Source organism: Perca flavescens, chromosome 21, assembly GCF_004354835.1.
Source record: "Perca flavescens isolate YP-PL-M2 chromosome 21, PFLA_1.0, whole genome shotgun sequence".
Classification (NCBI taxonomy): domain Eukaryota; kingdom Metazoa; phylum Chordata; class Actinopteri; order Perciformes; family Percidae; genus Perca; species Perca flavescens.
In genome coordinates this window covers 14,460,558-14,486,344 of record NC_041351.1, presented here as the reverse complement: position 1 = coordinate 14,486,344, position 25,787 = coordinate 14,460,558, and the positions used below count along the sequence as shown (strand labels likewise).

At 39.4% G+C, this 25,787-nt stretch overlaps 1 protein-coding gene across 1 annotated transcript in view; it reads left to right on the top strand.

The window, feature by feature from the left end:
* Positions 1 to 25,787, top strand: part of LOC114548571 (protocadherin-15-like) — a 142,330-nt gene that overhangs the window by 109,517 nt on the left and 7,026 nt on the right. The window contains 7 exon segments of the mRNA XM_028568558.1: positions 541 to 717; positions 1,060 to 1,278; positions 2,377 to 2,385; positions 4,035 to 4,145; positions 20,905 to 20,926; positions 21,535 to 21,573; positions 21,816 to 21,889. Coding sequence (XP_028424359.1) covers positions 541 to 717; positions 1,060 to 1,278; positions 2,377 to 2,385; positions 4,035 to 4,145; positions 20,905 to 20,926; positions 21,535 to 21,573; positions 21,816 to 21,889 — 651 coding nt within the window.

Below are 25,787 nucleotides of genomic sequence, written 5' to 3'. Positions count from 1 at the left end.
GCCTTTTTTAGGAATTTGCTTGAATCAAGTAATATTATCTCTGTCAACAGTCTGCCAAATGTATTTTTATGTAACTGAAGAAAAACAAGATGTTTATACTAAACATAAACAGCATTATTCATTATATAATGTGATAATTCTGCCATGTACAAAGCTCAGTAAGGTTGCTGCTTTCTTTTGCGTTAGACATAACTCTATAATGTTTTAAAGTACTTTTCATCTTTTCTCTTTAACTCACTCTCTGTCTTTTACACTTACACATATGCACACTACTTAGTGGGGCAGTTCCTACTGTGAGCAGGTGTTCCTGGAGGGACAGAAATCAATATTTCACAACATGAGTCTGCCAAGCTGATGTGTTTTTATGTATCTGTTTGGTGTGAGTGCTGTGACCGGAAGATTGTAGGTACATGCCTGTTTCCACAAAGATGTAACTTTGTTTACCACAGTACATTAATGTGTGTCGGCCATGTCCTTATCCTTAAGAAGTTAAAGTAGTGTAATCCCACCAATCAAAATTAATTATTACTTAATCTGCAGCATTTTGGAACGGTACGTTCAGGAACAGATACCGGGAGCAAAGGTTATCGTGGAAACCATCGGGCCCCATCGCTATGGTGATGGAATGGAGCAGGAAGACTACACCAAGTCGGACCTCATGATTTATGCTATCGACCCGCTGACAAATAGAGCTGTATCTAGACAGGAGCTCTACAAGTAAGAACTTTGCCAACAAATCCATTAGAAGTAAAATGGCAGCTCTAAAAATCTTCATATCATAAAATGATACAAGACCTAACCTAAATTACATCACAATTAAGTCATTCCTAATTTAACTGGCCTCAATTAGTTTTTTGGATTGCTGCCATTCTCAAAAGTTTTTAGGTATTTTGTTGAAGTCCATCTTGTATTTTTTGGCAGCTTAGTCAATCAAGAAGAAAAGTTATTTCTAAGTTTTGTGCTCACTTTGACTGGGAGCTATGTTGGCATCACTTGCACTGAGTATTTTTTTTTTTAAATATACATGGTGTCAGTTACATTTGCATTTCTCACCCCAAGGTTTCTTGATGGTAAAATCTTGGACATCAATAAAGAGTTCCAGCCCTTCCTCCCTCCTGGTGGAAGGATTCTGGAGATCCGAACTCCTGAAGTGGTGACCAGTGTAAAGAAAGCTGTGCAGACCGTTGGCTACACAGAGGGGGCGCTGTTGGCTCTGGCAGTTATAATCATTATCTGCTGTGTTCCCGCCATACTGATCGTCATCATCACCTACAGACAGTAAGTATGAGTTATGTGTAGTATTTGTTACGGTTTTGGATTAAAAAAGGCACTTTAATCAGGGACAACGTAGACTGAATGAGGCTGTAGGAGCTAACTGTCCTCCAACTAACACACCAAAGACTTCATTAGGAACAAATGGGTAGGGTAGGGAGGTCGAAAAGTATTGAGAGACAGACTAATAAATCTGTCGGCCCTTAACAAATCTCAGCCGCCCATCAATGCACAACCATCTCCTTTTTCTTTGTCCATGTTTACTCCTCTTGCATGCCTTGTTAGGGGGATGATTTTGTAAACCCCAGAAGCAGCTTTTAAATCTATTGTATTGTAACATATTCCTGGGTTAGGAATTCTAGCTATTGATGTAATTGTGCCTGAAATAACACTATCTATTTCAACATCATTTTGGCTCTACTAAATTATAATGTATCTATGTATATATGAATTTAATTTCCTTAAACACGTCTGTCTAAAAAAAGGAGGATTTGACTTCAAATAGGAATACGAACAAAGACAAGCCATTCAGAATTTTTGTTTTTTTAAGTGAATGCAGACATCAAGGAAAATAGACAAAGCTGAAAGTATCTCCCACAGGACGTCTTTTAGCACTATTTATCATTTTATCACCTGGGCCAGTCACTTCCCTAGATGATTCAGCATGGCAGCCTGTCCCACAGTGCCAATTCTAATAGTTTGTTTAGCTAACCACCGTGAAAGCCTATTCATTTCATCCGTCTCTCAAACACACATAAACAAGCGCACACACACACACACACACACACACACACACACACACACACACACACATATATAAACTGGATCAGTGCATTTTGGAGAGTGCTTCTCATCCTGCTGAGAAAGAGAGACAGACTGAAGAGAGAGGAGATTTGAAGAAAGAAAAACAAGAGTAGTGATCATCAGCATAATAATCACTAGTCTCTGTTGCTATGACAGTAATGACGACCAATTGTCCAACTGGGTTGTAAATTAAAACAAGTAAACCTGGCTAACAAGCGGAATTTTGTGATTTATGGTTCTAATAATCACTCACCTTTCTTTTTCTCTCTCTCTCACGTCTGCTGCGTCTATCGCCACCAGATTCAAAGAGTAAGTATTGTTTACATATTTCCTAAATATTCATGTCCTGGCTGTCTTAAACACCTCTCATTGTGATTAATGTATTGACTTTCACTGTACAATAAAATGGATGAAATCAGGAAGGGCAGTGAAACAGAAAGGACAGCGGACAATCAAACAAATGAATCCTGAAGAACACGGAATCAGTAAATGTCCAAGGCCGAGGCTTTTATTAAAATATGTCTTTGTGGTCATATTGGAGTTCAGGTCATTTTATGTTGACTAGACAAGAATACCAATGCCAGATGGTTACGCATGTCACATATTAGCATTTTAATGGTTTGGGACATGTGTGTGTAATACATGAAGTGAACAGGTTGTACCGGGAAATAGATGTTTGTTGTTTCCACCTTGATGTCCCATTCCACAAGCTCTGTCAGGTCCTTTTAAAAAAATAATAATGAAAGCAACTAATTCAAGAGAATCTTGGGAAATGAAGTAAAATCCAATGTGTCCTTATTTAGTTTAGTTTTTGCTACAATTGACACTTTTTAGCATATGTGTTGCAAAGTCTGCCCTGTAGAGAGGCACATTAAACAATTTGATAATGAATCACAGTTTTTTTTATTTTTTTTATTTGTATTTTCTTAGTGTTCAGAATCTCACGTACACATATTCCAATTTTTCAGATTCTATGACAAACCATATACTTATTCTTTTTCTTATTCAAGTATAGAGGTTAAGAGATGAGATAAACAAACATATATACAAATGAACCAACACAAATAACACCATAATAGCAAAACTATAAATAAAACTCGGAGACATCACTTTCAATATAAGAATCACAGTTTAATATATGCAGTGTTTCAAGTCAATAATAGGATACCACTGAGTTAGTCTACAGCCATGCTAGTAGCTCTGTGAGGCTGTACTAAATGTTAATGCTAGAAACATGTTTACAGTGATAATGCTAACATGCTGATGTTTAGCAGGTATAATGTTTACCATGTTTAGCATCATAGTTTAGTGGGTTAGGGGATCACCAAAGTCAGCTGGCTCTTTCCTCTGGGAAGCATCCATGTCTGTGCAAAAATGTATTGCAAATCATACAATAGTTAATATAAAAAATTGTTAAGATATTTCTGGACCCAAATGGTGGACAGACTAAATAGCTGAAAACTACACACACACACACACACAACTACATTACATTACATGTCATTTACGCTTTTATCCAAAGCAACTTAAAATTGCTACATATGTCAGAGGCCACACGCCTCTGGAGCAACTAGGGGTTATGTGTCCTGCTCAGGGACACATAACACATTGGTTGATGTATCACAGTGGGAATTGAACCCTGATCTCCCACACCACAGGCATGTGTCATATCCACTGCGCCATCACCACCCATACTACACTATACTGTAGTAAAAAAACTGTAATGTAAAATGTTAAAATATACACATTGTTGTTATTGCACAATTAAATGAAATACACACAAATACATGAGTAGTTGGCATGATGACTTGCTTAAGGACACAGATAGAGATGGATAGACCAAAGTTATCCTGTAAACCCCCTCTGCCCTTATTATTACCATTTAACTACTTTCTAATGTCGGGATTTTACTCCAAATTTCGACAACTAACTCTGTGTTTCCTCTCTGTTGGGTTAAGACGCCAGGCAGAGTGTGCCAAGACCGCCCGTATCCAGATGGCACTGCCAATGAGCAAACCTGGGGGAGGCACTGCCAACAACCTGTATGAAGAGCTGGGTGACAACGCCATGTAAGTGAAGTGTGAAAGAGGCATTTATATTGATGAGCCAAAGCAGATGCATTAGCTCATATTTTTTTGAATGGCAGTGTACCTTTTCTTGCTTTGACAGCTTTGTGTGAAAGAAGGCAATGGTAAACAACTAAGAAATTAGAAATAAAGGGAAAATAAGCATAAATCATAAGCAATATAACATTCAGAGTTTCAAAACATAGAGCAATTCTGGATACCAGGAAACATTATTTACACTGAAGTAGAGTTTAGGCAGTTATTGTCATAAAATGTCACAGATATTGTACAAATTGGGAAAGAACCAGTGACCACACTCACAACCATATGCTAAGGTGCAAGAAAAAAAGAGGGCACACGTGAGAGGGTCTAATGCAGTTTGAATACCATTTACTTAATAAAAAACAAGCTTACGATATCTACAACACCTGTACTATGACGGGCAACACAAAATGCAGTTCGAAAGATTGACAGTTCCCAACATCTAAATACGATCAGTAGGAATCAGGAAAGTAAAAAAAACATACATCCATATCACAAATATAAAAGAAATAAAAGGAAAAATGGACGAACATCATGAAACCTGAAAAATGGCATTACCTACAACCTTCAAGCACAACAACAAACTATAACACTCTATAGCGTAAAGCTCATATCAAAGTCAAAGAGCACAACAATGCAGAAAAAAAGTGATTAGAACATGAAGACGTTTGTAGTGTGATAATAATAACTCTTTCACATCCTTATATGTGTGATGCTATTTATTTCATTACTTGTGAAAGTGCAACTTGCAAGTAAACAAAACTGTTTTAATGTTGGTACACTCTGGATTACTGATTGAACACATTCACATCATCGACAGACTTGTTCAACAACCGTATTTAAAAGCTTGCCAGAATAAGCCAATATTTAAATTAATTGGTCAAAGGTTTTGAGCCACTTTCATGTCAAACTAATAAATAATAAGACTACCTGTCTCACACAAAATGGCCATACGTTTCAGCCTATAAAGACTCTTCTTAAACATTTTGATGTAGATTAATTTTCTCTATGTATTGAAATGTTAAAGTAAATTATACATATTAACTGTCTTCGAAGTCTGATCGAAGGATGCTGAGATGTTTTTTGATCGACCAGTGACAGCAACTCATACACACCCGCTCACTGAAAATAAAACTTGTTCAATCATCACACTAAAGTTGCTTTGTTGAACTTTCTCAAATCACTCCTAAGCTTGGAGCCCTTGCAAGGATTGATCTGTTAATCTGAAAATTTCTGTTGGAGCAGCCTCAGACTGTCGTGAATGTGGCCTCATTTGGCTTTTTTGTGGTCTCGGGACATTTTCTGTCCTTAATTTTACATTTTTGCATTGGCCAAAGAAGCCGACATTATTTATAGAGTACGTTAAGCACAGCCTTTTAACCCCACATAGCACCAAACAAAGAATGAATGCATTAACAAGCATTAATGAATGCATTAACAAGCATTAATGAATGCATTAACAATTGCAGATAAACCCTGCAATTTTATCTTCACAAAGTTCAGCCCTTGCACATGCAGCCCTTTCCTTGTCAGTTTCCTTGTTGCAATGCATACCAATGTCCTCACTACTACAAATTATAAAATGAAGGTCAACAATCTCTCTACAGAACAATATTCATTTTCACTGCATTGATTGCTTTCAATACCACTGTAAAAATAATAATCGTGCAAATGTGACCTTTTTGTTGATCTGCCTTCACAGCAAATTGCAATATGAGTATTTTGAATGTTTGCTTTGCAAGTAATTGGCTTGTTTTGAGAAATTCTAGTGTTCCCAATCATAAGGCCGGGAACCATGGCCAGCAACTTGAGGCAATATAAATAAGCTTTTTGATGATATTGGGGAAATTACTTTGACTTTTTATTAATTATGCTCTACATCTCAAGTCCTATCAGTGCTGAATCTTCTATGCTGCTTCCAAACGTTGCTTTGTTATTGTGCAATTTAGTCATATTCTCTTCACCATTTACTGTAGCTCTCCCGTTTCTGCGTATCTTAGCACATTTAGTGTAATTTATCCTCTTGCCAATTTCTGCTGGTTTGACACATTTTGGCTTGGTTAAACAAGAGTTTAATAGTGACTGTATGTAGAGACACCGTATTAACTTTTATCAGAAAGTTTTAACAACCACACACATACACAAACTTACTCAAGGCAATGCACAGATAGTTCATTTATAATTTCTTACTGGAGCGTTAAGAAGAAGTTGAGAGGAACTCTTATCAACATTACATGCATCACCGGATTCCTGTCTGCCCTTGATATGCCTCCCCACTCCTATTAACATGAGAGCAATTCATATGCAAGATGGTAGGAACTATCTCCAAATGACAACAAGGGATTTCCAACTGTGTGTAAGAGAGAGAGAGAGAGAGAGAGAGAGAGAGAGAGTGTGTGTGTGTGTGTGTGTGTGTGTGTGTGTGTGTGTGTGTGTGTGTGTGTGTGTGTGTGTGTGTACTAACTAGCCCAAATGATCCTCTGAAAAATGTGTGCGGAAATTAACTTGGATATGAGATAATTGAAATAAATGCATCCCGTAATTTATAAAGACCACCCTGGGCGATAATTAATTCTTTTGATAAGCTGTAGAGCATGTTTAATTGTGGTGAGGAGAGTATTTGTGTGTGTGTGTCTGTGTGTGTGTGTGTCTGTGTGCATGCGTGCATGTGCGTGCGTGCGTGTGCGTGCGTGCGTGCACTTTTTGTGCAATACTAGTGTGTGTGTGTGTGTGTGTGTGTGTGTGTGTGTGTGTGTGTGTGTGCGTGTGCGTGTGCGTGTGCGTGTGCGTGTGCGTGTGCGTGTGCGTGTGTGTGTGTTCTGAATTATCACTGGAATCTTGTAGAGACTAAATAATCCCTGAAGAGTATAAAACCTGGAAAAGTGCAAAAGTTTCCACATCCATAATTAAGGTCCATTATCAAACTGCTCAGTAGACTGATTTCTGAGGCTTGTTCTTTTTTCTTTTAATTACCTTTGGCTGTTCTCTTGACAGGCTTGGGTTTTAATGTCTGTTTTCAATTACCTATGAGAAATGAAGTGCCATTTAACTTATTATTAGCAGCAAATGAAATGAAGCATATTTTTTAAACTTAAATTAAAAGTAATGTTAGTTAGCAACACAGCACACGTTATTGTCATCACGTGTGCTGTGTAGCAATAACTACATGTGTATAATATGCCTTCCTATTTACTGTTTTTACCAACCTTTTACTGGAATATTTATTGTTTCCAGTCTAACTTTGCCACTGTATGGTTTAATGTTGTTTTTGCTTCATAATTATAATGGTTAATGTCTTGAATACCATTCAATTTAAAACAGCAGGGAACATTTTAACTCATAACCTTCAACATATGAAATAAAATACAAAATAAAGCCTAATTGTTCACAATTATCAACCGGATCTCACAGAATTCCGTGAAATGAACACGGCCCCTTAACTCAAAATCAGTGGCAGTTTCACGGAATTGCAACAAATTCTGTGATGGGCCCACGGAAGAATTCCGTGAAATGAACACAGCCCCTTAAGTTGAGGAAAAGGTTGTGGGTGGGCTTACGTTTCCATGACACGTGGGACAACAATGGGACGGTTGGGTTTAGGAAAACAATAATGGGACAACAACGAGACGGTTGGGTTTAGTAAAAGAAGAAAGCGACGGTTGGGTTTAGGAAACGTGACACGCGGGACACGATCCCCGGTCTCCTGGGCGAAAGTCCTGTGTTGTTTGACCCATCCACCACCCCAACCGACCTCCCTATGCGGATTTTCAGGCTTTCATACTACTCGCTACCGTAGTTGCTCCTAATGCTACGTCATCTTCTCATCATTGGCATTGTTTTCTGTGGTGGCCACACAGAATTTTCACACATTCCGTCCCACCACCACGTTAACAGTTGGTGATCATTTCACGGAATTCTGTGAGACCAGGCTGACAATTATATTGAACATTTGCAACTGTTGGTTTAAGATTACCTGATAATACTTTACTTTGAAAAGCAACTAAGAGAAAGGAAAATTGCAAATATATCGCAATTTTATTAAAACCTCAAATAAAGTATCTCATGTGATGCTGAAACAAGATGAAATCATTATTAAATGCTTTAACGTCTACACTCTGCAGTCTCTTAATATTTAATGGGGTTCCCCAATGTTGAAAATGGAGTATTACTCTTTATATAACAGATCAGTAAATATACTATATGTGAGACATTTTTCTATTCTTAATCTAATAGCATAATGACAACCATAACGGTATGGCAATTAAGTTATGACTTGAAAGTTGGCAGTTTTATTCCCCAGACAGGCACTGAGAAATACTCTTTCTTCTCTCAACAACTGATATCAGAGTGTTAATGTGCAAGGTCTTTAGCCCTTGTGGACAAAAGTAGATGGTTTTCATTTTATAAGGCATACTGTATACACCTTTTCTACTAGCTCTGTTCTTTCTCAACATTGAACATTTATAACATCATTCTTTGTTGTCATTTCATTACTCTGCTTTTCCTGTTTTCCTCATGCTGACTGATGCATTCATCTGTCCATCTTCTCTCATCCTCATCCATCCACCTTTTATCCATGACTAACAGACAAAAGTGAGTAGGATGCTGAGAATTGCTTCACATCTGCGACTACTGTAGTTTGATACTATGCTGTGAAAGTTTTCTTGCCTTTGTTTTGTGTTTGTGTCCGTGCTTGTCAGTGGTTACTCTTGTTTCATGTGCAGGGTATGTTGTACCTTGGTAGATTAGAGAGCAAAGTTGTGTTGCTGAAGGTTGATTGTGGCTGATCCGTAATGAATCAGAACTCTGGTAAAGTTGCATTATTAGACTAACAGCATAGAAGTAGCCAGCCATGTGCCATGATGAACCAAGAGTCTGCAGAGTTTTAACAAAGTCATAAACTGCACAATATATTTCACAGATTAGTGCACCTTCAACCAGAGAGGATGATATAATCAGTCTTTTGTTGTAAGGAAATCTGCATACTCTCAAAACATCATGACACACAGTTGTCTACCCCTGCCCCAACAGATCTGGCGTTGTTTATAGTCGTGATGCAGTGGCGTCTTTGTAGTGCACCACTTTTAGCGTACATAAGATCTATTTGCATTCTTTTCATTTGTGTTCCAAGACTATTCTTTAGTGCTCTATCTCTTGCCCCTCGGGTAAAAACAGCACAGAAAGAAGATGCGGTTACCTCTTTTAAGATCCCTCCTCCATTTCCTCTCATCCCTGTCCTCATTTATCTCTTAATGTGAAGTCTCTTTTCATTTCATCTATCAAACAGCTATAGCAGACGTTTTATTGTTGTATCTGCCTTTCTACCATTATTTATGTATCCTTCTGCCCTTTATAAAAACATCTTATCTAACCATACTGTGCATTAATGCTCTTTTATTTGAATTTCATTCACTCCCTATCTCCCTCTTCCATTTATTTAGCTTCGATTTATATAATTACATTTTTCCAATTCACTATACACTCCTCTCCTCTCCATATTTTATCTGCAATTATTGTATTATCTCTCCCTTCATTCCATCTTTTTCCATCTCTTTTTTTCTCAAATTTTCTTCCATGCATGTACCAGCCGGTCAAACCACAGTGTTGCTGGTGGGAGTGGTGTCAGTTTGGATGAAAGCGACCGCCAACGTCTGATCTCAGATTTTGCCACACGAGCGATCGCTGCCCACCGTCAGTGCGTTGCTAACGGAGGGGTACTCAACAACCTGCCCAAGTCTGAGTCCAGCATCACCTTTCTCTCTGATGAAAACCCCCTGACTATCAAAAATCCCATTTACCATGAGGACGGGACTTTGAGTAGTCCAGAGACTCTCGGAAGAAGCCAGAGGAGAAGAGACCTTCTTGGAAATTTCTCCCCTTCCAGGAAAGGCCTTCGAGAGGCGTGGCTGAGGCTCAGCCACTCCCCTGGAGGAGATGTGGGATTCAGTGGGTACAGTGGCAGCGACAGCGGATGGGGATCTGGGGTTGGACACAGCTGGACTCTCCCATCAAGGTTACATCGAAGAGAGATGTTTGACACTTTGAGACGGCAAGTGGTCATGGATCCTGTTCAGTGGGAGCTGGAGCTTCTAAAGGCTGAATTCAAGGAGAGTAAAGATGCTGGTCTGGATTCAGGATTTGACCGTGGGTTGGATTCAGACTTAATGGGAAGCCCAAATCTGGAACCCAAGCTGACAGTCAAAGAACAAGCCAGACAGTTTGAGCAACAGGCAGTCCAGGAAATGAGGCAAAGGCAAAACAGAGATTCACGAGGATCTTTGTCGCCTGATATCATACTTTCTATTTTCCCGGAGTCTCCCCCAAATGTTCTAACTGCTCATGTCAAAGAGGGTCCTCCGAGTATTATTGTCACCCACAGTGATGGAGGGACCCCTCCTCCAAGTCACAAGCCAACTCCGCCTGTGCTGCGGCGCTTCGGGGTAAACTTAACAGGAAATCAGAGTGCAGAAGAACGACTTCAGGTCAATTCAGAGCTTATCCCCGATCCTCCGTCAACTCCTCCACCACCACCACCACCAATATCTCCATCCCCACCACCTCCGCCTCCCATATCGGCTCCTCTTCCTCCATCATCTCCTCCTCCGCACCGCCCTTCCTCCTCTGCTTCTCTCCCTACTGCTTCATCTCACTCCAACCATATAGAAAATCAGACTCCTCCTCCCCTCCCCCACCTCCTCCCCCGCCCCCGCCTCCACCTCTCCCTCCCCCTTTGTCGCCCTCACTCCTGCGTCCATCCACCTTTGTACTCCCGTCACTCTCGGAGGTACCGGCTCTGCGGCCCGTGTCCCTCCGGCCGCCACCACCACCCCTACCTGCGGAGCCCGAACCTCCCCGAAAAGTGCGGAAAGGAATCTTAAAGAACATCGAAAACATTGCGGACATTGAGAAGTCGGTGGCAAACATGTTCAGCCAGATAGATCAGAAACAGATCCCACTCAAAAAGGTCTTGAAGAGCCGAGCCTCCATGGATTCTCTTGGTTCTCTTGACTTGGATGAATTAGCAGTAACCACAGCAGGAGGAGAGGAGGGAGAAGGGAGAGGTGGAGAAGGAGTGGGAGGAGGAGGAGAGGATCCTCCACCTCCACCTCCACCTCCACCTCCACAGATTCAACCCAACCCAAACATGAACTCCATTGTGGAAGAACTTGAGAAACGATTCCCCTCTCAGTCTACAATGCTCTAGCCTTTGCCTTTATGATATGGAAAGCACACAGAGGGGAATTTCTTAACATTGTTGCGAAGTTGCCGCGTCTGTCAAGGGACTGATGCTCAAAATAGCTCAGCGGAGTGCTGTGAGGATTTGGTGATTCTTTACCGCGCTGGGACTGTGCTCTTCCAACATGACTTCTTTTTTTCTACATGGGAAAAAAAAATCTAGGACTAGCAAAAGAAATGTGGGTAGAAGAAAAATGTTTCTCCTCTCAAAGGATGGTACTTGTGAACAAAAGAAGAGAATTGAGGGGATGTAAAACAGCAAGAAAGATCACATCCTGCATAGCCCTAATGTATTCAGTCATGTAATCGCTGGAAAGGGCTTCCACTCTGTTACTGTATTCTACACTATTTCTCTTTGACTCTTGCGAGAAGAGAGAAGAATTAAAAAAATGGTGAAGGTCGAAAAGGAAATGGTAATTAGGCCAAGTTAATGTTTAAATGTGTGTCCCCATTTCAGTGAACCTGAAATACTAGGAAAAATTCAAATATTCGTTGTTTCGAGGGCTAACTCATTATCTGCCACTGCCATTATTTATTTATTTGTATTAACACAGAGGGAAATTGGCTTAAATAGCTGCAGATGGGAGCTGTGAAATCAAGTGATTAGAAGTGGCAAAATGTCTCCCGGTAACTTTCAGTTTGAATGCTTTCATTACCATTTTACATCCATGCCAAGTAATTGACATTCTTGTCAACAACAAATTATAATCAATCAAAGACACTTTATTGTAGATGGATGCACTTGCAATTGTGAGAAGCTATGCTTGGGGTGCCTTTAAAACACACCCTCTGGACATCTTGACTAGCTTATTCTAGAAGTAGTCGGTGTGAAAATAAAAAATCAAACCGAGGAGGAGAGAACAAGGCTAAACCTGCCAACTTGGATTGAACTTTGCTGGACATGTTTTTTATTTTTTTATTTTATTAGTATGGATGGTATTTCGCTGTTACAGGGCCACAACCAGTGATGTGATCAGTCATGTCATATTCTGGTTTTACTCTCCATTTCATCAATATTACATAGTGACCTAGTGCTGTAACACTAAGATCACAGCTTCTGTTCTGTGTACAATATTCAATCTGTCTGTTCCTATCAGTAGGTTGTTGTTTACATCTTTCCATCTTTGTTTGATTTGAGCACAGCTATGTATCTTTCTTAACCCTTTCTCCTACAGATTACTTTAATATATTACTATTTTAATATATATAAGTTTTTCCAATTACGTCGTGCTACTTAACGTAATTGCCGGCTTGATTATGTTCACTGGCAACGTTTTTTTGAATAAAAAGCTACATTGTATTGATATGATCAGTAGAGAATAAACATGTCTTGTGACTTATATGCTAATTAGATTTAAATCAATGTTTATTATGTTTATTGAAAATGTAATCCGGCCAGCTTTACGTTTCCTTCAAAACATATTCACCGTTGTAAATTAGTTTTATGTAAACGTAATTTATAGGAGACAGGGTTGAACTTTTCATATCAATACTTCAGGACATCAACATGTGTTAAAAAACTACCTTCAAAATGCAAACAGAGACATGGGGAAAGTGAAACATTCTTTTAAGTTATTTTTTGTCTTTTTGTGTCCGTTCTGCTTTTTGTCAAATACTTATTTAGTTGGTAGTTATTCGTGTTCTAGGTATGTGCATAGATACAGTAGAAAAATGTCTTAAATATTTTTGTAGAGTGATATTTTTATTCACAATATGTGCTACATTTTCAACATTTTCTATAGGTTACTATTGCTTCTTTTACCTAAAGTTTCCTTCATTAAAATCATTGTGTGGGTACTTTGGGAAATAATTAATATGAAAAATACAAAAAGACCATCAACATGAGACCTTTTTCTCAATAAAATATGTGGTACTGACTGAAGAGTTTTAAAGACACTTTTTGTTTGACAATAATTTAAATCAGCCGGTTACACTTTACTTTTAGAGTGACATGACACTGTCATCAACGTGGCATAAACATTATAAACAAGTCATAAACGTTTATGACATAACACTTCTGTCATTAAGTGTCATTCGGTTTTTGTTATGACAAGTTAGGGTTAGAGTTAGGGTTAGGGTTCATGTGTCATGACAGTGTCATATGTTCATGACAGTGTCATGTCACTCTTATGTAGATACCTTCAAGTAAAGTGTTACCAAACTGCCTTAGTGGTGTAACAGTAACATTTAGAATTTGCCCCTCACATTAACCTATTTTGGTAGCTACTGTAGTAGTTAGTACTAAAAAGTCCTCAGTCTGGTGGTGTCACTTTAACATTAGCATTAGTGATACAGTCCCCAAGACAGCATGTACATTTGTCCTCAGGGAGGAGCAGAAGCGAAGCAGCACTGCTATGGGCATGTGCAAAATGGAGCATCTACTGAATGACATCTGCTGTTTTGTCTTGATGGATTATGCCAGAAAAGTATGCAGAGGTAGTCATGTCCATAAGGTCCGAGCAGGTCACACAACCACAATAGGTCAAAATGAAACTAACCACTGGTTAGTTTCACTGTTTGTTTTTTTCTACTTTTAAAATTGCATCATAAAAGTAACATTCCCTAATGCATCAGATGTCTTTGCAAAAACATTTTTACGTCATTTAAAAATCTAAAGAAAAGGGACTCGTTAATATGATAATATTGCCGATCAGGTGGCAGTGGAGTTTAGCAACATGTTTTGATGTAAATGTCTGCCTCATCAAATCAAATCTTATCACAAATGCACGTTCAGTCGTCTGCAAAGCTGTTACACCATCTTATACACGGTTACATTGAATGAAAAAATGTTTTTATTGCAATAGTCAGACTCTCATGGGTAAGATTCACAGGTGACTCTTCCCAGGAATGTCATCTGTAACTGCTTGTAAGATATGTCAGACCCTTCCCTTTCCTTTGATGAAATACCTGTAGCTGTTATACAGAAAAAGGAATGACATATGCGTCTCTAATTTGACCTCTGCTGTAGAGCTAACCAAATATGTGAAGAAGTGGCAGTCTTCAAAGCGCCTACATTACCTTAACAATGTCTAAAATGTACTCAAAGCCTGGAGTGGAATCAAAGCCTGTGGATATAGGCCTGTCAGCAGCAGACCTCACTGTCATCAGCTAAATCAGTTTCAACAATATGTGTCTCCAGACACATATTGTCATCATGAAGTGACAGAATCACATCTGTCCCGCAAGACCAGCATGATTCTGATGTTCATATCTGGGCAATTTTATCAAATCATGATGTACAGCCAAAAAAAACAAACCCTGAAGGTTATATCTGTGGTTATCAAGTGATGACAGGATTTATCGTGTCTCCAGTGTAATCTAAACAGCCGTTATTATGACACACACACACACACAGCCTTTGCAGTTGTTTAGTAAAGTGTTTCTCTTCTTACACGCAAATGATGATGATGATCATGATGAATTGAATTGAGTTGTACATTTTAGGCTCAACTTAAAGCATCAACAGACAATCACACACACACACACACACACAAGAGCCCGGGCATAAACAGGAATGTGAACATGTACACTTACACAAACACACAGCTGCAATAAACAGGTTGCAGGCAGTGCTACTGGGTTGGAAATGTTTTATGTTAATATTAGTTTTTGTGCTGCATGTCATTACACACACACACACACACACACACACACAAGTATTGTTTACAATGTTCAGCTAAGCCAACAGCGTTTAATTGAAACTAAATTTAGAAATACAGATACAAGACATAGAGAGGGAGCAGCTGTCATGTAATTGTAAATTCACAGGTTTGATCCTCGCTACAGAAAACATTATCATGGAAAACTGTAGTCATTGAAGCAGCAAATAGCTATGAGACAATTATACAATACCAAGAAAAAGAAGGTGGTCTTTGGAATTACCCACATTTATGCACAATTTATCTATAAAATATATTCTGATATTTATCAAAGTCACTATAATAGAAAAATACACTCTATGTAAACTAATAACATAGTTTTCTGAATTGGCATATTTATAACTAATCAAAATTTTTGTCAAAAATCCAAATGGTAACTAATATGTGAACCCCTAAAACAACAATCAAATCAATGAGTTGAAATTGTAGTTAGTGCTTAGTTGCGCCTTGTTCTGTACAAAACACATGAACAATATTGATTACTGACACTCATGTTGTCACAAGATGATGTGAACCATCCCTCATTCTCATCCCCTAACCCTAAAGCGGCCTACACATGATCCGCGGTAAAACCGCTCTGTCTTGGCCGTTCCAATGGGGAGAGCAGTGCCGCCCAACTAGACGTAGAGCTAGAGCTACCCGAGCACTGCGCTCAAAGTTCAAATTATTTCAACTTTGTCCTAGTTGCCGCAGATCTTTCAAGGCGCAACCAAATCCAGACTTTCCTGCGCTGCGTTTTGCCTCTCTGCTCTGCACCCTACCTCACGGTTCTACCACAGAGCATGTGTAGGCGACTTAACCCTTACAGAGAAGTTCAAATGAAGCAAGCAGGCAAAAAAAGGTTTCAAAATATGGAAGAGAACCCTTACAGTATAGTTTTATTGTACAGCCTCAGGTAGCTGCTAGCATGGCTTTAGACCCTTAGTCTTGTTTACAACCTGTCTGATACCTGTCAGCTGACCTCTGTGTTTCTTGCCCCATCAGATTTTGTTGTAGCAATGTAGCGGTGTTCCACAATCTCACTTTGGTAATTGTTACCATAAACAATAGATATGGTGGCCAAAACTTCAAAAATAAGACCACAATTCACAGTTCTATCACTGGGTCATAAGTCAAGCTACTGTGAGTACTGACTCACAGTAACAAAAGTTGTGGGATTTTTGTTGTTGTTGATGTAAATCTGCTCTGTGTAGGTTTTATTCAAGACATTCAAACTTTAGAAATGCCAAATTATTATAAGTAATATAAAGTATAGATATAAAGCTGTTTAAAGTCGGAACATGGCTATTTATCTGCAGTCCTGTCTCACCACATTTACATTTTGGAAATTACACATTTAGAGCATGCACAATAAATGAGAGGGAAAAGTCCGAAATAGGCAGAGTTAAACAGGTAGGACAAAAAGTAACTAAATGAGTTGAGGAGTTACTGTGCAAAGGGCAAGGGAGCTACAGTAACAATGTGAGAGAGAAGTGAGAGATGAACGAAAAGAAAGAAGTAAGTGTTTTGGGTGTTATAGTCTGAATGTGTTCTTTAAGAGCTAATATTTCTCTCCCACTATTTCTCACACACACTGTAAGACAAGGTGGAGCAGACACAAAGAGCGAGAGTCTGTCTGTGACGGAGATCAGGTAGCTGTCTGTGTTTTTTTCTCTCGAGAAGGCCTAATATTATGTCTGTCAGAGCAACAAGAACACAGTGATAGACTTATCTTCACACACTGACACAAACACAGATCAAACACTACACAATGCCAGGCACATACTGTTGGTAGCTATAATCTGGAGAGTATACACACATTTACGCACACAGTGATAGTGAAAAGGGCTATTTCATCCCAACCGGTAGATCCACCAAAATTCAACCTTTTCATCTATGTATTAATTCATTCATTCAACCTTTTCTATCCATCCACTGATATGGCCTTCAATACATTCTTCCACACCAGATGATCTAGTCTCATTCATTCAAAACTGCATTTTGACACTGAATGAAAGCTTACAACTTCTCCTTGAAGTGTGTGTCTGTGTGTGTTTAGGAGTCACCATTCTATTTCCACCTGAATTCATTTAATGACATGCGCAAATGGTTTCACCATTTGTGTGTGTGTGTGTGTGTGTGTGTGTGTGTGTGTGTGTGTGTGTGTGTGTGTGTGTGTGTGTGTGTGTGTGTGTGTGTGTGTGTGTGTGTGTGTGTGTGTGTGTGTGTGCGCGCACCTGTGTGTGTGTGTGCGCACCTGTGTGTGTTTGCACTCTAATAACAGAAAGGAGAACCTGATGTGTCCTCTACGTATAAGTCACCATTTGTGGTTCTGTGATAGATATTCATTTTGCCAGCTCATTACCTTGGTTTCACATGACAAAACATCCTGCAGCAACATAGTTAACACACATGGACAGAGAGATTTTCGGCTGTATTTCTTGGTTATTTTTTTATTTTTCCTTTTGGCTTTTTTCCTCCAACTTTTTTTTTTAATCCCAGCATTGTTTATCCCTCATTTTTATGCCTCTATGCCAGTGAGATGGCCATATATTCATTTATATAGGCTACAGCCTCCTGCAGACAACTTAGCTGACATAATTATACCTCTCTGATAAGTACTTGAGAGCATTCTCTTCGGACCTGTTTGATTTTCTGTCTTCACTTGATGTCAAACTGAGCCGAGAGTAATTATGGTTTCAAGCAGAACAGAACATAAGCAGAGGCTTTCCGAGTGCCTTCATGGTTGTGAAAAATCAGCCAGAGTGAGTGAAGGTTTGTGTCACACAGGAGGAATGGTCAAATCTTTGGATAGAATTTAAATATGCTTTGAACCTGTGATGTTAGATTATTTTACTGGACTCTGTTATGATAAAGGAGCATGCAGTCTATAAAACTCCCTGGCATAGACAATGACACTGAAATTATTAGGAATACAATTATGGAGATGCTCTGATTATGATTACATCAGTGATTCCCAAACATGGGAAAATGACCCCAGGGGCTACTTCTGTAGTTGCCAGAGGGTGTGATGTGAAAGATTGTATCCAAGTACTGTAATTTGAAAATGTTGAAATTATGATTTCATAAAAAATATTCACATATTAACATTAGGTCAACTGTAACACCTTAACACTACATGTTACAGTTATGTAAAAGAAAACCAGTCAACAAGCGAGCACAGAAGTAGGTAGCTAAAACCTTAAAGGGGTGATAGAATGCAAAACCGATTTTACCCTGTCATAGTTGAATAACGACAGTTCGGTGGGTAAATAGGACATACATAGAAGCTCAAAGTCCCACTGACACCCCTTTACTATGAAAATTTCATATTTTGAAACTGTCGCTGAAAACCCAACAAAGCTGGAAGTTGACATCAACCTCCCAAAAACCGGAACCTTTGTCAGCCCATGGGTGTATTAAGAGAACGGTCACGCCCCAACATTTACATAGGCTACACAACTGACCTGAGATCAGGTAGTCTTCTGAATTTAGGTCGCGCAGATCTCTGCTATTCCATTACAAAATTCACTTCTGAAACTTTTTTATGCGAGAAATCAACTATGTAAGGCTCAAATATGGGCAGTTTTACGAAAATGGATGGCTAATTGCAAATTTTGTCCGACTGTGTGTCAGAGTTCAGCGCCGGTGCTGCCTGTGTTGTTGCCTCGCTGCCTGGCCTGCCTTCCTTTACACACCCCGGCCTGCTCTGAGGTACTTGGAGCTCCGTCACGACTGGCAGCCCACAGTACTCCATACCCGCTCAAAGTCACCGGTTTTAGGATAATGGACTACTAAACGCTGGTGCTCTGACAGAGCTCCAGGGCCTGCAGCTCCCCTCTTCCTGCTAGCTAAATGCCCGGTGTGTGTGAGTGAGAGCACGGTCAGCGAGCTTGTTACGCCAGCAATCTGTTACCACAGGTTCCAGTTAATCTTTTAATGTGTGTAATTATAATGTGTTGAGTTATTTAAACAAACGATTGGGGAAAGAAACGCCGCTTGTCCGCGAGTCTCATTGATAGAGCCTGCGGCTGGATGTAGCTCTATCAATGAGAGCTAGCTCCTCCTACAATTCCTCTGAAATTCACAAATATTCATTAACTTGAAATCGGACACCGTGTTAGCTTTATAAGACATTTAGGGAGATCTTGTGTAAGTGACGTGATGAAATTCAAACTGTAAATATACAGAAATTACGCCAGAAATGAAGCTAACTATCCGTGATTTGTAGCTAGCTACACAAAGCTAGGATTGAAGGGACAGTCATAGCTAACGAAACCCCCACTGTTCACAAAAAATCATTAATTTGAAATCTGACACCGTTGTTAGCTTTATAAGACCTTTAGGGAGATCTTGTATAAGTGGCGTAATGAAATTCAAACTGTAAATATACAGAAATTACGCCAAAAATGAAGCTAACTATCCGTGATTTGTAGCTAGCTACACAAAGCTAGGATTGAAGGGACAGTCATAGCTAACGAAACCCCCACTGTTCACAAAAATTCATTAACTTGAAATCGGACACCGTTGTTAGCTTTATAAGACCTTTAGAGATATGTTGTATAAGTGGCGTGACAAAATTCTGTAAATATAGCTAGTTATGCTGACAGCCAGCCAAGATTAACTGGAACTGTTGTAAGAGATTGCTGGTGTAACAAGCTCGCTGACCGCGCTATCACTCTCACACACGGGCCATTTAGCTAGCAGGAAGAGGGGAGCTGCAGGCCGGGGTCTGTGGAGGAAGGCAGGCCGTGCAGCGAGGCAGCAACACAGGCAGCACCGGCAGCTGAACTCCGACACACAGTTGGACAAAATTTGCAATTAGCCATCAATTTTCGTAAAACGGCCCAAAAAGAAAGTCTCAGAAGGGAATATAATAACGTAATAGCCCGACAAACAATGTATAACTTTGCAATGAGACCTGCTGTCAGTCTCCCATGTGTTTCTATGTTAAAAAAAAAAAAAAAAAAAAAGTGTTTCTATGTAGTTTGTTCAAACCAATCAGCGCGTAGCTCATTCTGAATATTCATGAGCATACCATATTTGGAAGAAAAGCTCTTGTTCCAAATAGAGCCATATTCACAGGGTAGTTAAGGGCCTAATAAAATAGCATTCGGGCAATTTTCAGCCCAACCAATGTTACATACCCCATTAGGAGACCTTAAGGAACAGTGTAAAATACCCTATATAATCATTCTATCACCCCTTGATAGTTCAATTGTATGAAAAACTTAAGAATATCTACTTTAAGATAATGAATAATGTTATACAGTTGGAACATCAAAAAGGCTTGGAACTAATATATGAAATATGGATTCATTATTGTTGTGGCTAATATTGACATACCCCATCTACGTTTTTCCCAACAATAGGACGAGCTCATTTGGGGTGTAAATGAGATGTGAATGATCCGTATTTATAAAGCTAGAATTAGATTATTTACCAATTAAAGAACAAAATAAACAGTAAATGACATGAGTGCAGGAATGGTTAACTGTAGTTTCCCAGCTTTTCTATTTTGTTTAGTCCTTTAGTCTGTGTCTTTTTGTCCCATATACATACAGTAACCCTCCCTGTGTCTCCATTTATCTCAAAATACACACAATCCTATGCACTCAGACACATCTTATATTATTGCTTTCTTCTTGGAAACTAAATTCTGCAAAATGTAACATATTTCCAGCGGCCACTTCCATTTGGGTCTTGATCACACCCCATTTCTTCTGCAGTAAGGAAAATGCAGAGCAAAGTGCTGACATGTATTAAAAGCACATCAAAAGTATTATGTTTAATGATGGGTTCTCTTGGTAATGGTATTCTTTCTGTTTCTGTCTTTGATCTTCCAGACGTGGATACAGACAACATGAGGTAGGTGTCTTTCTCTGTATGCATGCTATATAGTTGCATGTGTGTCATTTACTTTTCCTTCTTTTCCTCTGATGTTCAGTTGTGTCCTTCATTGTGTTCTGCTCTTTCTATTCTTTTCCGTTTGATGGAACAGCTTGTACTATAATCAGTGATTTGTATTTACAATCTTTTGTATCTACGTAATTGACTGATTCTCCCATGTCTGCAGTCCATTGATGGTGCTTATTAAAATCTAAAAACCCATGAGACATGGTGGAAAACGTTACCAGGTGTTTATTGTTCAATATATACCACAACAATGTTGGTAATACAACTTTTGGTGAATATCCATCCCCCAAATACCTTTGACAGCATATATATTTTGAAAGTTTTTGAAATAAATTCCGTTCCAGAGTGATATTTACTATTACAAAAGAAACACCTGCTCCCACAACATTGATTGACAACAACAAATGAAAACACAGAATCCTCTGCATTCTAGCAATATTTATTAGAGAAAATCAGGTCTTGAGTTTACGTTTCCGAAATAGATGTATACTATTTTGGGGGAGAGCTCCTAACTTCTTCCATTTCTCTTGTCACTCGCCGCTTTTCTTTCCCTCTGGCAGACGCAACAACTTCTCCAACCTTCTCTGCTCAGACCAGAGGTACTCTTTCTCTCTTTTCTGAATACTTCTTTACTCCCAGTGTGCGTTTCTGCCTGTGTGCATTTTAAATGTGTGTGTGTGTGTGTGTGTGTGTGTGTGTGTGTGTGTGTGTGTGTGTGTGTGTGTGTGTGTGTGTGTGTGTGTGTGTGTGTGTGCGCGCGCACGGATAGATATATTTGGTATGTATCTGTGTCTGTATGTGCATGTGGAAAGCTGCTAATAAGAGTCTGTCAATCTCACAGGAGTTATCAATGGAATCTGGCATCGACCCCGGGCAGGACTACTACACACAAGATTATTACAACTATGATCACGGGTTTGTGTGCTCATCCTACATACCATTTTTTGTACATAGTTTATGTGTATGTTTGCTTGTCTGTAATCTTAACATTCTTAACAGTTTATCTGTCGCTATTTTAACTCTCGCTTTTCAAGCTTCTAGAATTTTTCTAAACTCAAATTATAATAGAATTAAGGTAATCTGAAGAAAAAAAAAGTATTGTAGTTGACATGAAACAACCTCACTACAAAGCCCATTTAGAAGCTGTTCTGGAGCTTTCTATTGTATCACATGATTTTCCTCGGATGAAGTTTCCCAGTAAATGATAATGTAGATGTTCAAATTTCAATTTTTTGGTGTCATATAATGAAGAATTATGAACACGGTTTGTTACATAGGTGATTTTTCATATACAGTATATACCGGTAATTGCCATATTAATCAATCAATTTGTTTGTCATGTGAAATCATTTAAATACAATTCCAGTGAAATGTTGATATCATGATACGGATTTCAACCATATTGCCCAGCCCTAAAAATCTGATTCCCAATACAATAATTTTGTCCAAAAAATGCTCGTCTCATCAACTGCAAACACTAATCAGTCACAGCTGCATAAACAGCACTGTAATAGTGGATAAAAAAAAAAATCTAGACGCACCCTATCGGCAGCAAATGTAATTTGCAGCCAGTGGGTCTAGGGTCAACTCTCTGTTGGCTTGTGAGGTGGAAAAGCCAAACTCTAGCCGGGCCAATCACATTGTGTATAGAATCGGTGGGCGGGCTTAACATAATGACGGCAGAGTTACGACGGTTCCGCGTGAATTCCCTTGCTACTTGAAAACAAAGAAGAGAGCTGCTGCTGCTGGCGAACAGCAGTCTTTCAAATCGGCTTTGGCCGTGACTCTGTTCAGTTCAGTTCAGTTTTTATTTGTCATTGCTACATCATAACAACGGAATATTGTTAGAGCAAAAACAAACAGACATGCATATCATTTTAAGCTGTTCACCCGCTTGTTTTATCTATATATGTCCCCATGAAAATAATTTACCCATGACTTTATACCTAATTTAATTTAACTCCCCATAAATACCCCTAGAATTGATAAATCATTGTAATGTTTTTGCAGCAATGCAATGTCCAGGTCACAGGTATTGATGGTGTATGGGCAGAGACATTATGTCAGAAAGGGATGTCCAATGGGGAATGGGGGGGTAGTATGTCCATTAAGCAACCTGACAGCATGGGGGTCACTGAAGTCATTCTTAAAAAAGGAAGATGTGTTCAGAGTTTTGCCGACCGGATACGTTTAATCTATCAACTAGCGTTGCTCTGGTTGGTTGTAGCGCTATCCTATTACGTGCAGAGGGAATTTGAAAGACAACTGTTTATCCCGCCCCTCGGATTGAGCCCTGCCAATGGTGAGTTCCCAGACCCAACATCTTCATGTGGGTCTGGCTTGTCAGGCTACTTACCCCTTGCAGTGTAGTTAATTCAGTATTGTACTGTATATGCATTGTTTACCAGAAGTGGCACACTAGACCTGACCTTTGACCTTAGCATCAGTGAAAAATATTAATTCACACGAGTCTGGAACTCACTGTGTGCACTTTGTGTCAGCCCTGTGGCAGCTGCTTTTATATTACCCTGGCCACGTCAGTCACACAGTATAGCAGCGACTGTGAAATATTGACACCGGTGACCAGCCTCATACCAGCCTTCCCACACTTGTGTGGTTTATATGTTTTTGAACTACAGGAAGCAAAAAGTGCTGAAGGAAGATCTAACCGTGATATTGTTCTCTGTGTGTGTGTGTGTGTGTGTGTGTGTGTGTGTGTGTGTGTGTGTGTGTGTGTGTGTGTGTGTGTGTGTGTGAGTGTGTGTGTCTCGTTCCTTGGATTCCTTATATTGAAAAAGCAGGAAATACTGTATAGATCGCAATATACTGAACACACAGACACATTAGATCAAAGCATTCATGAGCAAGATCTATGAGGACTTGCCTAGTGTGTGTGTTATTCTTCACCCAGTCTGCAATCTGTGATGCATTGTGTAATTCTTATAATTTTAGCTGCAGACTCCCGGGAACTTGATTTTGTACACCCACCCACACTCACACATAAATACACAGTAGCAGACACACATAAATTCTCTCAAGGCAGACACATTCATTCACTCACTCATACACTCACTCAAAAATGCTCTCTTGCACATTCTTTCTTTCACACACACACACACACACACACACACACACACACACACACACACACACACACACACACACACACACACACACAGAGCTAATTCTCTCTGCCTAGCATTGCAATACTGTAGCAGCTAATCAGGCAGCCAGCCGTGGAAGCAGACAATAGGCCAGATGCTGTTGGCTTAGAGCAACATCCACAAACTCATGTCTGACTCTGCACGTACACAGGAGCAGGAAATCAGACTTTGCGACCCGGTGGGACTCTGATCTAATCACTTTGTGTCACCGGTGTAAATGGAAGTTGCAGGATTTTTTTCAAAGACTATGCTAACAAATGCTAAACCCGCCTCTTAGAACATAGACAAAGTTTTCTTGCTTGACTTTTGTTTTTGGGAAACCAACAACAGCTTTTCTAGTGTTTACCTCCACAGCTGTACTAATCCATCTGAAAAACATTTGGAATGATGTTTCATAACCTTTTGACCTTTTCTTTCATCCGTCTTCAAAAGAGGAGATCAAAATGGGATTTTCTCTGCATGTGGGAATGTAGCCATCTGCCATTGGCATGATTCTGATTGGATTTATACAGATGCTGTAAATAACTTGAACCATTTGTTGCACAGGTCTGATGTTTTGATGCATGTCTGGAAAAAAAACAACAATAACAAAACAAGCCAAATTCCTGTTGCCCTCTAGTCAAGAGTAAAATACTCAACCGCACACGCCACGGAGCAATAAGGGATTAAATCTTGCTTTTCCAAAATTGTTATTGGCGTGGGTGATGAGCAGTGTGACTGTAAAGGAGCTGATAGCTGCTGAGTTAGGGCACCCACATGAAAAAATATAGGATAAGAAGAGTGAAATCAGGGATTATCAGTTCAATGAAGAAGCAGTTCTCATTTTCTAAACAGAAGCAGGAATAAAGGTAGAAGTCTGCATGTCCAGGCAGGGTAAAGGTGTACGAAGCCATTAATTGCAAATGGGAACAAATATTAAAGAGATGGTTCAACATTTTCGGTTATACACTTATTTGCTTTCTTACCACACTTGTATGTACACTAGATATGAAGCTACAGCCAACAGATAGTTAGCCTACCTTAGCATATGACTGGAAAGGAGGGAAACTGCTAACCTGGCTCTGTCCAAAAGTAACTAAATCTGCCTACCAGGATCTCTAAAGCTCAGTAATTAAAATGTTATGTAAATTTTTTTTATATTCATACAAAAACTGAAGAGTAAAAACGTCAAGTTGTGGTTTTACTAGGGGTGATATGCTGGACTATTTCTTGACTGTTCCTGGCCAAGAAATAAACTCATAGTCTCCTAGCTGGGCCCCATTTTCATGTTTAACAGACAGCAGAGGTCAAGAGCAGCTCAGGACTCTTAGTCCCTATGCATCAAGCTCGGAATCATTTGGTCTCCAACTTCCCAAAATGCAACTCAATATCTTTGAGCTTTAGAGGCCCCTTGTCTGGTAGATCTTCCAGCCTCCTTCCTGCCAGTGAGTAAAGCATGCTTTCAGTTAAAAAACAATGGTGTTGAAGCCCATGCTTAAATTATAAGTGGCATCCCTTCATTCATTCTTACTGCAGAGCCACAGAAAATTGTTTTACAGGCTGTAATTACCAAGATTAGTTGACTGACTTTTGTCATGAAAAATTGATAGACTTCCCCCATTTAGATATAATTAAAAGAAAATCTATTCTGAAAACTGCAAACTCAAAAC